Source organism: Triticum dicoccoides, chromosome 1A (assembly GCF_002162155.2).
Source record: "Triticum dicoccoides isolate Atlit2015 ecotype Zavitan chromosome 1A, WEW_v2.0, whole genome shotgun sequence".
Classification (NCBI taxonomy): Eukaryota; Viridiplantae; Streptophyta; class Magnoliopsida; order Poales; family Poaceae; genus Triticum; species Triticum dicoccoides.
In genome coordinates, this window is record NC_041380.1 from 31,647,766 (window position 1) to 31,660,220 (window position 12,455).

Below are 12,455 nucleotides of genomic sequence, written 5' to 3' on the forward strand. Positions count from 1 at the left end.
CCAAAGAAAACCATGAAGAAACAAAAAAACTAGTAAGACAATTTATGGAGGGAGTATTTCTTTTTAGGAAATCCCATAAAACAATTTAGATGAACTACGTAGATACTTTTTTGAGAAATAGTAGAAAGGGAACAAAATGACATTTTGCAAGATCTTCTAGAGTTTCCCAAATTATAATCATCGCTTTGACCGGTTGCTAGCATGGATCCTCTGGACCTAGGAAGGCCCAAAAGTGTCGGTGTGAGGGGCATGACTACTATTTTTCTCACCCTTTCATAGGTTTACAACACGCTGCATCCATGTGCAAGACTGCTTTCCTATTTCTATACATTTTTTTAACTATTTTGTGTTATATATTTGAAATATGATTTGTCCCCTAATTTGATCATGGATCATTAACACCAATATCCACACATGGGTTAAAATATGTGTTTCAATATTATCTCATAAACAAGTTGTTCAAAGTACCCCAATTGCCATGACTGTTTCTCCTATAGATCACCCACTCCGCCGCCTACGGTGCCCTCTTTACTTTGGCAATAACCAAGCTCTAAAGCTCCCATATGTTAAGTAAGGTTCCCGCGCCGGTGGGAGGGCTCATGCTCTGTTTGATGTATTTTGTTTTGAGGTTGTTTAGAGCTTGTGTACCCTCTATCAAGAAGATAAGGCGGCGGCTCCCCAAAGATGGTATAAAGTTCTCCCTGCCTAGCCCCCGTCCCGACAATGTGTCTAGCGTCGTCGAAGAGCGTGTGGGGGTGTATCTCCGGCGGATCTTGTGGGATTCAGTTCGCGTTTTTGTGTTCGATGGTGTTTGGATCTGGTCATTGTTTGTCTGCTTTCGTGTGTCTTCGGGTTCGATGCTTTCAATCTACACTTCTCTTCGTCGCTTGTCAAATAAGTTTTATTTTGAGAGATTTTGTTGTAAGTAAAATTCTCTCATCATATTGGGATTATTTTATTTTACAAAATAGTTTTGGTGAACTTTTTTTGTTATCATCTTTGATCAATGCATAATCAAATTTACTGGTGTGTTTCTTTTCAAACATCGCGGGAGCAAACCGTATTGTGTTATTGGCCTACAAATATTTTTCATAGACGACAATCAAAGAGGTCTTTCTCAAAATTACTAAAGTGGCCTTTTCGAACAAAAATATCATATGTGATTTTTTACTAAGTTCTCGTCAGCACAAACTGATTAATCATACTTTGTTGTACCTCAACAAGATGGACAACTTCCTTGTTGATGAACTAGTTCTTTTGAGATCATCTACAGGTGTTTCTGAAATACTGAAATGCAATGAGATCGAATCATCATATTGGAGAAAATGAAGCATATATATTCTAAATAAATTTTATCGAAATACATTTATTTGATAAATTTTAAACTATTTAAAAAATGTTTACACTAAATATATGTAGCGAGTTGTATTTGTAGCAAGATTTTTAGGCACCCCGCCACTTTTCCGTCATCTTCCCGCGCGTCCTTCAGAAAATTGCCGGCCCGCAGCGCAATTAAAAGGCCCGATATTGTCTCTCTAAAAAAAGGGCCTTGATACAGAATTTCTTATGTAGACCACCACCGTTCCATGGTGAAGCCTAGACCTAATTCCCCATCTCCCGATCTCCTCTCCACTCCCAGATCCCAGCCGCCACCCCCACGACAATGAGTAGCTGCCGTTGTTTGCCCGGCCGCCACCGCTAGCTCCCTGCCCCAGCTGCCCACCGCGTCGATTCGCTGCTAACCCGCCCTGCACGCCGCGGCAGCGCCGTCCGCCCATCCCAAGTGCTCGAGCTCCCAATCGTCCAACGCCCTAGCTACCCCCTATGGCATTCTTGGAGCCCATGTCCGCTGCCAACGGCACCGGATCTGGTGACAGCGACGCCACATCCACGGCCTCATCTCCGCCGGCCAGTCTGCGTCTCCGACATCCCGAGCAAGAGGTGCCTGGCCGGCGACCTGACTACGGGCTCCCACGACCGGCAACGACTCTGACGGTGGCACCTCCGTGGAGCAGAAAACTGACCCCCAAGCACGGACCACCTTCCTCTCCAGATCGCAGCAGTGACTTGCCTTCTCTGCAGGTGATTCATGTGATGGCTTTACCTGTTCTAAATAGGTTTCTTGACTACTTTTTACTTTGGATGATTGCAGATTATAATTATTTTCTATGTGATTTCAAGATAGTAATTGGCTAATGTGTTCATACAAATGTTGTATCACTTCGACTAGGGTATCGTACTGCTGAATTGTTTGGTGGATTGTTCAAACTAAGTCCTTCAGTACATTTGCCACATTGTAGAATTCCGTAAGCGTCAGAGGTTTTGCAAAACTTGGGTCTGAGCACTATGGAGTCTGGAATTTGGCTGTAGTTTGAACATAGTATCTATGAGATGTTAGAGAGCATTCAAGGTTTAATTTACCCCTTCACTATGTAGAGGGTTTGCTCATTTACATTTGTCTACTACATTAGCTATCATGGACCTACATGTTCCCTTCTCCACAAAGTAAATACTAAAGTTGTTTCTATAGTTACAGTTAAATTTTCGTAGCAGTTTGATATTTCTTTTGCTAGCAAGTCATTTTTCTTCATAGCCTGTAAATATGCTTTGTGGGCTCTTGTAAAATGATTCAACTGTGCTTCTGTAGTTAATTGTATTAAGTGCTCCATATTTTCTTTCAGTATGGACTGTATCCATAAAGAGCTCCAGGAGCTTGTTGCACTTGGTCACCGTGTGAGTTTCTTTTAACTTAATGGGGATAACTTATATTATTTTACTCAGTCCACCTCACTGAATTAGTGCGTCCCATTGTTCTGTACTTCATTATGCAAAGTTGCAATAACAAGTAATGTTGTTTGCAACCATCTTCCACCACCTCCTAATCTAGAGGTCACAGATGTGATTGCTGAGAAAGCTGCAGATGAGGCTCTTGAATGAATAAACAAGGTGCTGGTTGTTTCTCATAAGACTTCCATCAAGAGAGATAGGATAGATTTCATATAGATATCTCTCTCGCCCACCTATAACTTCTTTGTGCATGTTCTGGTTTCACACACGCACATGAACACGCTTCTCTCTATCTTATGTATATTCTACTTTTGTTTCATTGTCTTCTTGGTGCAGAAGGTTATATTGGCTCCGTGGGTAGTTTCATGTATTGGGACGCTCTTCAACTTTACGCTCATTTGCATTCTTGTAGTCTCATGGATTTCTATAATATTTGAATACGCAGTGCTGATGGACAGGAAGAACAATGCCTGTCATTCAGGTGAGATTTCTATCCATCATTTGCATTAATATATCTTGATTATGCAGTTTTGAACCAACATGTTTAATTAATGCTTAAACTTGTATGTGTCTTTATTAAGTGGTGTCCTTATTTGCCACCGATTCTGTGGCCCACTTATCTTCAAGCACGTAACATATGCTATTCTTTAATGTGTAATAAAGCAAAATCTTAGCTGATATTTAGAGAATTGTTGTATGCTTTGTTAGTCAAACATCCCACATGCCCATACATTCAGTTTTACGTACTTGAGATGATTATCTGTAGGCAAAAGAAATATTATGCTATAATTGGAATCAAAATTTGCAAGTATTATGGCCAAATTGGATGTATTTAGCTTTGTTAGTTTCGTGTCGTGCAGAATGTTAATATAGAGCAAGTGGACATTATTAAAAAAAATTGAGTTTTGCCGAAGATCTAGATTCGCTCCTAAAAATGATAGCATGTCAATCTTATTGTCATTTATCATCTATATTCATACACAATTGGCATCTTCCTTCGGTTCATGTAACTCAACATGTACTTTCACTTTTGCAGATAATTTGGTGTTCACTCGCTTGCGGAGATTGGCATAGGGAACAAGTCTTTTGGTTCAGCTCAAAACATTATGATTTTGGACTAGATATCAACTACTCTTTGTTCTTACCGTGACATGGCCATATGATATGGTTGCAAGCGATTCTAGTTGTTGTTTCCGTCCCATTAATGTAAATGTGACTTACAGTTACATTGTTTTTATCCATTTTGTGATTGAAATGCAGTTAGTTAATTTTGTGAACCTGGAATTTGAAATCGGCTATCCAAATTCAACAGAAAATATATATTAAATCTAATGCTATAGAAACATGTGCTCTAACACTATAATGGAAATTTAAATGTGCTATCAATACTTGGCTGGGGCAAATGTGGCATCCACGTCACCTTTCCTTCTCCCTCTTAAAGTCCATGTGTTTATTGCCATGTCATCGCCACAACATCATCAAGTACGAGGAAAATAAATCAATGAGTTGCCACATAGATTGCCATGTCAGCGCATGCGTTATCTCATCTGGTTATTGTGTTTAATATTTGGACAAATATGTCTTGTAGAGGTACTAAAATGTGTTACAATTAGTGTTGCTAAAGCTAGAAAACTATGTTACTAGTAATGTTACTAGCCTAACATTTATGTTACTATTTGTGTTACTATAGTTATCAGAATGTGTTACTAGCTTATCCGGTAACACATATGGTGCATGTTACAATAGCAAACTTGTAACATAATTTTTAACATATAGTAACAATTATTATGTGTGACAGTAGACATCTCTCAGTAACACGGCCTAACGTAACACTTCTCATAATGTGTTACTCCATTGCCTCGTAACACTTTTTTGGACCTGTAGTAACACAAGAGCGTGTTACCAAAGCCCTGTCCTGTTGTAGTGAAGATGGAGATCAAAGGCGCAAGATGATATTGGCCATATCATGTCACTTTATGATTTGCATGTGATGTTTGTCATGTTTACATCTTATTTGCTTAGAACGACGGTAGCATAAATAAGATCATCCCTCGCAATAATTTTAAGAAAGTGTTCCCCCTAACTGTGCACCATTGTTAAGGTCCGTTGTTCCGAAGCACCACGTGATGATCGGGTGTGATAGGTTCTAACATTCGCATACAACGGGTGTAAGCCAGATTTACACACGCAATACACTTAGGTTGACTTGACGAGCCTAGCATGTACAGACATGGCCTCGGAACACGGAAGACCGAAAGGTCGAACATGAGTCGTATAGAAGATACGATCAACATGAAGATGTTCACCGATGATGACTAGTACATCTCACGTGATGATCGGACACGGCTTAGTTGACTCGGATCATGTATCACTTAGATGACTAGAGGGATGTCTATCTAAGTGAGAGTTCATTGAATAATTTGATTAGATGAACTTAATTATCATGAACATAGTCAAAAGGTCTTTGCAAATTATGTCGTAGCTTGCGCTATAGTTCTACTGTTTTATATATGTTCCTAGAGAAAATTTAGTTGAGAGTCGACAGTAGCAATTATGCGGACTGGATCCGTGAACTGAGGATTGTCCTCATTGCTGCACATAAGGGTTATGTCCTTAATGCACCGCTCAGTGTATTGAACCTCGAGCATCATTTGTAGATGTTGGAAAACATCTGACATACACGTTTTGATGACTACGTGATAGTTCAGTGCGTAATACTAATGGTTTAGAATTGTGGCACCAAAGACGTTTTTTAAACGTCGCAGAACATATGAGATGTTCCAAAGACTGGAATTGGAATTTCAGACTAGTGCCCACGTCAAGAGGTATGAGACCTCTGACAAGTTTCTTAAGCCTGCAAACTAAGGGACAAAAGCTCAATCATTGAGCATGTGCTCAGATTGTCTGAGTACTACAATCGCTTGAATCGAGTGGGAGTTAATCTTCCAGATGAGATAGTGATGGTTCTCCATAGTCACTACCACCAAGCTATTAGAGCTTCGTGTTGCACTATAACATATCAGGGATAGACACGATGATCCTTGAGCAACTCGCGATGTTTAACACCGCGAAAGTAGAAATCAAGTAGGAGCATCAATTGTTGATGGTTAAACCACTAGTTTCAATAAGGGCAAGTTAAAGAAGGGATACTTCATGAGACGGCAAATCAGTTGCTGCTCTAGTGAAGAAACCCAGGTTGAACCAAACCCGAGACTAAGTGCTTCTGTAATGAGGGGAACGGTCACTGAAGTAGAACTACCCTAGATACTTGGTAGATGAGAAGGCTGGCAAGGTCGACAGAAGTATTTTGAATATACGTTATATTAATGTGTACTTTACTAGTACTCCTAGTAGCACCAGGGTATTAAAATACCGGTTCAGTTGCTAAGTGTTAGTAACTCGAAATAAAAGGCTACAGAATAAACGGAGACTAGCTGAAGGTGAGATGACGATATGTGTTGGAAGTGTTTCCAAGGTTGATGTGATCAAACATCGCACGCTCCCTCTACCATCAGGATTGGTGTTAAACCGAAATAATTGTTATTTGGTGTTTGCGTTGAGCATAGACATGATTGGATTATGTTTATCGCCATACGATTATTCATTTAAGGAGAATAATGGTTACTCTGTTTATTTGAATAATACCTTCAATGGTCTTGCACCTAAAATGAATGGTTCATTGAATCTCGATCGTAGTGATACACATGTTCATGCCAAAAGATATAAGATAGTAATGATAGTACCACATACTTGTGGCACTGCCATTTGAGTCATGTTGGTATAAAACGCATGAAGAAGCTCCATGTTGATGGATCTTTGGACTCACTCGTTTTTGAAAAGATTGAGACATGCGAACCATGTCTATTGGTAGATATGCATGAAGAAACTCCATGCAGATGGATCGTTTGGACTCACTTGATTTTGAATCACTTGAGACATGCAAATCATACCACATGGGCAAGATGACTGAAAGGCCTCGTCTTCAGTAAGATGGAACGAGAAAGCAACTTGTTGGAAATAATACATTTTTATGTGTGCAGTCCAGTGAGTGCTAAGGCACGAAGTGGATATCGTTATGTTCTTACTTCACAGATGATTTGAGTAGATGCTGAGTATATTTACTTGATGAAACAGAAGTCTGAATTATTGAAAGGTTTAAGTAATCTCAGAGTGAAGTTGAAGATCGTCGTGACAAGATGACAAAATGTCTATGATATGATCATAGAGATGAATATCTGAGTTACGAGTTTGGCACACAATTAAGACATTGTGGAAATTGTTTCACAACTAATACCGCCTGGACCACCATAGTGTGATGGTGTGTCTGAACATCACAACTGCACCCTATTGGATATGGTGCATACGATGATGTCTCTTATCGAATTACCACTATCGTTTATGGTTTAGGCATTAGAGACAACCGCACTCACTTTAAATAGGGCACCACACAAATCCATTGAGACGACACGGTATGAACTATGGTTTAGAGAAACCTAGGTTGTCGTTTCTTAAAAGTTTGGGGCTGCAATGCTTATGTGAAAAAGTTTCAGGCTGATAAGCTCGAACCCAAAGCGGATAAATGGATCTTCATAGAATACCCAAAAATAGTTGAACGACGTACGACTCCATCAACCCCGTTCACTTGAACGCTTCCGCTTAGCGATCTACAAGGGTATGTAGATGCACTCTCTTTCTACTCGTTGCTGGTCTCTCCATAGATAGATCTTGGTGACACGTAGGAAAATTTTGAATTTCTGCTACGTTCCCCAACAGAGACTTGATGAGGTTATTGAACCGTCATGCTATGGAGAAGTGATGGTGGGCCCAGATTCCGAAGAATGGCTCGAGGCCATAAAATCCGAGAGAGGATCCATGTATAAAAGAAAGTATAGACTTTGAAAGAACCACTTGATGGTCGTAAGGCTGTTGGGTGCAGATGGATTTTAAAAGGAAGACAGACAATGATGGTAAGTGTCACCATTAAGAAAGCTCGACTTGTCGTTAAGATGTTTCCCAACAAGTTCAAGGAGTTGACTACGATGAGACTTTCTCACTCGTAGCAATGCTAAGAGTCTGTTGGAATTATGTTAGCAGTTACTGCATTATTTATGAAATCTTGCAGATAGGATGTCAAAACATTGTTTCCTCGACATTTTTCTTGAGGAAAGGTTGTATGTGATACAACCAGAAGGTTTTGTCAATCCTGAAAGATGCTGACAAGTATGCAAAGCTCCAGCAATCCTTCTAAGGACTGGAGTAAGCACCTTGGAATTGGAATGTACGCTTTGATGAGATGATCAAAGATTTTGGGTTTATACAAAGTTTAAGAGAAACTTGTATTTCCAAAGAAGTAAGTGGGAGCACTATAGAATTTTTGATGAGCATATGTTGTTAACATATTGTTGATCAAAAATGATGTATAATTTCTAGAAAGCAGGCAGGGTTATTTGAGAAGTGTTTTTGATGGAAAACCTGGATTAAGCTACTTGAACATTGAGCATCAAGATCTATAAGGATAGATCAAAACGCTTAAGAGTACTTTCAAACAGAAACATACCATGACAAGATTTTGAAGAAGTTCAAAAAATAGATCGGCAAAGAAGGAGTTCTTGGCTGTGTTACAAGGTGTGAGTATTGAGTAAGACTCAAGACCTGACCACGGTAGAAGAGAGAGAAAGGACGAAGGTCGTCCCCTATGCTTTAGACGTAGGCTCTAAAGTATGCTATGCTATGTACCGCACCTGAAGTGTGCCTTGCCATGAGTCAGTCAAGGGGTACAAGAATGATCCAGGAATGGATCATATGACAGCGGTCAAACTTATCCTTAGTAACTAGTGGACTAAGGAATTTTCTTGATTATGGAGGTGGTAAAAGAGTTCGTCGTAAAGGGTTACGCCGATGAAATTTTTGACACTAATTTGGATGATACTAAGTAGTAAACCGGATTCGTATAGTAGAATAGTTATTTGGAATAGCTCCAAATATAGCGTGATAACTGCATCTACAAAATGACATAGAGATTTGTAAAGCACACACGGATCTGAAAGGTTCAAACCCAGAACTCATTGAGTGTTAATCACATGGTAATGTGAACTAGATTATTGACTCTAGTAAACTCTTTGTGTGTGAGTCACATGGGGATGTGACCCTGAGTGTTAATCACAAAGTGATGTGAACTGGATTATTGACTCTAGTGCAAGTGGGAGACTGTTGGAAATATGCCCTAGAGGCAATAATAAATTAGTTATTATTATATTTCCTTGTTCATGATAATCGTTTATTATCCATGCTAGAATTGTATTGATAGGAAACTCAGATACATGTGTGGATACATAGACAACACGATGTCCCTAGTAAGCCTCTAGTTGACTAGCTCGTTGATCAACAGATGGTTACGGTTTCCTGGCCATGGACATTGGATGTCGTTGATAATGGGATCACATCATTTGGAGAATGATGTGATGGACAAGACCCAATACTAAGCATAGCACAAGATCGTGTAGTTCGTTTGCCAAAGCTTTTCTAATGTCAAGTATCATTTCCTTAGACCATGAGATTGTGCAACTCCCGGATACCGTAGGAATGCTTTGGGTGTACCAAACGTCACAACGTAACTAGGTAGCTATAAAGGTGCACTGCGGGTATCTCCAAAAGTGTCTGTTGGGTTGGCACGAATCGAGACTGGGATTTGTCACTCCGTGTAATGGAGAGGTATCTCTAGGCCCACTTGGTAGGACATCAACATAATGTGCGCAATGTGACCAAGGATTTGATCACGGGATGATGTGTTACGGAACGAGTAAAGAGACTTGCCGGTAACAAGATTGAACAAGGTATCGGGATACCGATGATCGAATCTCGGGCAAGTATCCTACCGATTGACAAAGGGAATTGAATACGGGATTGATTGAATCCTCGACATCATGGTTCATCCGATGAGATCATCGTGGAACATGTGGGAGCCAACATGGGTATCCAGATCCCGCTGTTGGTTATTGGCCGGAGAGTTGTCTCGGTCATGTCTGCAAGGTTCCCGAACCCGTAGGGTCTACACACTTAAGGTTCGGTAACGCTAGGGTTGTAGAGATATTAGTATGCGGTAACCCGAAAGTTGTTCGGAGTCCCGGATGAGATCCCGGATGTCACGAGGAGTTCCGGAATGGTCTGGAGGTAAAGATTTATATATAGGAAGTCCAGTTTCGGGGGTCATCGGTATTGTACCGGGACCACCAAAAGGGTCACGGGGGTCCACCGGGTGGGGCCACCTATCCCGGAGGGCCCCATGGGCTGAAGGGGCGTGAGAACCAGCCCCTGGTGGGCTGGTGCGCCCGCCCTTGGGCCTCCCATGCGCCTAGGGTTGGAAACCCTAAGGGGTGGGGGCGCCTCCACTTGGCTTGGAGGCCAAGCCACCCCTAGGGCTGCCACCCCCCTCCCTAGATGGGATCTACAAGGGGCCGGCGCCCCCCCTAGGCCCCTATATATAATGGAGGGGAGGGAGGGCAGCCGCACCTGAAGCCCTGGCGCCTCCGTCCCTCCCGTGACACCTCTTCCTCCCCGCTTGCGCTTGGCGAAGCCCTGCCGGGATCCCGCTACTTCCACCACCACGCCGTCGTGCTGCTGGATCTCCATCAACCTCTCCTTCCCTTGATGGATCAAGAAGGAGGAGACGTCTCTCCCAACCATACGTGTGTTGAATGCGGAGGTGCCGTTCGTTCGGCGCTAGGATCATCGGTGATTTGGATCACGACGAGTACGACTCCATCAACCCCGTTCTCTTGAACGCTTCCGCTTCGCGATCTTCAAGGGTATGAAGATGCACTCCTCTCTCTCGTTGCTAGTCTCTCCATAGATTGATCTTGCTGACATGTAGGAATTTTGAATTTCTTTTACGTTCCCCAAAAAAACATGCTAGCCTCACCCATTCTTGGATCCAAATACTAAAAAGGCTAAAATCAAGTTAATGAGCATTTATTATCCTCCAAACCATCCAATCCAGAACTCACCTGTGTTAAAGGAGAGGAGTTAAATGAGTAGAGAGAGGACTAATCCACATTTTAGTAGGGGTACCCCTGACTAAAAAAATTTAGTCTCAAGACTAGTTTTAGCCCTGTCGGTGTCAAAACCGGCGGATCTCCGGTAGGGGGTCCCGAACTATGCGTCTAGGCCGGATGGTAATAGGAGGCAAGGAACACGATGTTTTACCCAGGTTCGGGCCCTCTTGATGGAGGTAAAACCCTACGTCCTACTTGATTAATATTGATGATATGGGTAGTACAAGAGTAGATCTACCACGAGATCAAGGAGGCTAAACCCTAGAAGCTAGCCTATGGTATGATTGTTGTATGATGAAGTTGTCCTACGGACTAAAACCCTCTAGTTTGTATACACACAGGAGAGGGTTAGGGTTACACAAAGTCGGTTACAATGGTAGGAGATCTTGAATATCCGCATCGCCAAGCTTGCCTTCCACGCCAAGGAAAGTCCCATCCGGACACGGGACGAAGTCTTCAATCTTGTATCTTCATAGTCCTGGAGTCCGGCTGAAGGTATAGTCCGGCTACCCGAACACCCCCTAATCCAGGACTCCCTCAGTAGCCCCTGAACCAGGCTTCAATGACGACGACTCCGGCACGTAGATTGTCTTCGGCATTGCAAGGCGGGTTCCTCCTCCAAATTCTTCATAAAAGTTTGTAAACACCAAGAGTAGTGTCCAGCTCTGCAAAATAAGTTTCCACGTATTGCCACAGAGAGAATAATATTAACACAAATCTAATCTGCTGACGTATTCCGCAGCGTGACATCACACTATGACCAAGCCTTTATTCGAATCGTTTTCACTTTTCCACCTCAGCGTGTTTTGCGAGGCGGTTTCCTTGGCATGTCTTGTCAAAGTAGAGATCATGTCCCCCATTTATGGGATTCTCATCAATACGAACGTGGGTAACCCAACCGCGCCATTTATCACGGCGCTTGGGAGGCAAGCGAGTTTTACTAGGCTGGTGGGGACGCATAGTCGCGTCCGCCCATATAAGGGGATAAGGATCCACCTTTTTACCTACGCCTTCTTCCTCCTTTGCCTATCCATCTTCTGCGCACCCGAGCTCCACGCCCAAGCCCGCACTTCCTACCTCAACCTTCTCTAACAATGTCTGGAGCGGGAGGCAAGTGGATGGTCTCCTCCGTCATGGAGGGCCATGTCAAAAAGCTAAGGAAGGCCGGATACTTGTCCAAAGACATCGCGCACCGGCTTCCTGAGGAGGGCAGCTTCTCCCCACCCCAAGGCCCCATGGGAGGGTAGTATTTCTTCCCCACTTCCTCTGCGGACTGGGTTTTCCTCTCCATCCATTTGTCCGCAGGCTCATGTTCTACTATGGCCTAGATTTCCACGATCTGGCCCCGAACTTCATCCTCAATATCTCGGCATTTATCATCGTGTGCGAGGCTTTCCTCTGCATCCGCCCCCATTTCGGCCTCTGGCTCAAGACCTTCAACGTCAAGCCAAAGGTGGTGCGCGGCAACCAGGCGGAGTGCGGAGGTGCCATGGCGAGCAAAATAGCCAACATCCTATGGCTCGAGGGCTCCTTTGTGGAGACCTTGAAGGGGTGGTAGTCAGGGTGGTTTTACATCACCGAGGCACGCGATCCGAAGTGGATCGCAGCCCCTGAATT

General features: G+C 42.7%; 1 protein-coding gene across 3 annotated transcripts; it reads left to right on the forward strand.

Moving 5' to 3' along the window:
* Positions 1–1,595: 1,595 nt before the first annotated feature.
* LOC119356003 lies at positions 1,596–4,030 on the forward strand. Of its 3 annotated transcripts, XR_005171818.1 has the most exons (4): positions 1,596–2,082; positions 2,682–2,733; positions 3,233–3,268; positions 3,824–4,030. XR_005171818.1 is itself a non-coding variant. In XM_037622928.1 (3 exons), the coding sequence occupies exons 1-3, from the start codon at positions 1,825–1,827 to the stop codon at positions 3,859–3,861; spliced, it is 441 nt and encodes a 146-aa protein (XP_037478825.1). In that variant the 5' UTR covers positions 1,596–1,824; the 3' UTR covers positions 3,862–4,030. The 3 variants fall into 3 exon arrangements, 1 of the variants encoding a protein (XP_037478825.1); XR_005171844.1 differs by lacking the exon at positions 2,682–2,733; XM_037622928.1 differs by lacking the exon at positions 2,682–2,733 and having other exon boundaries at positions 3,124–3,268.
* The last annotated feature ends 8,425 nt before the right edge of the window (positions 4,031–12,455 follow it).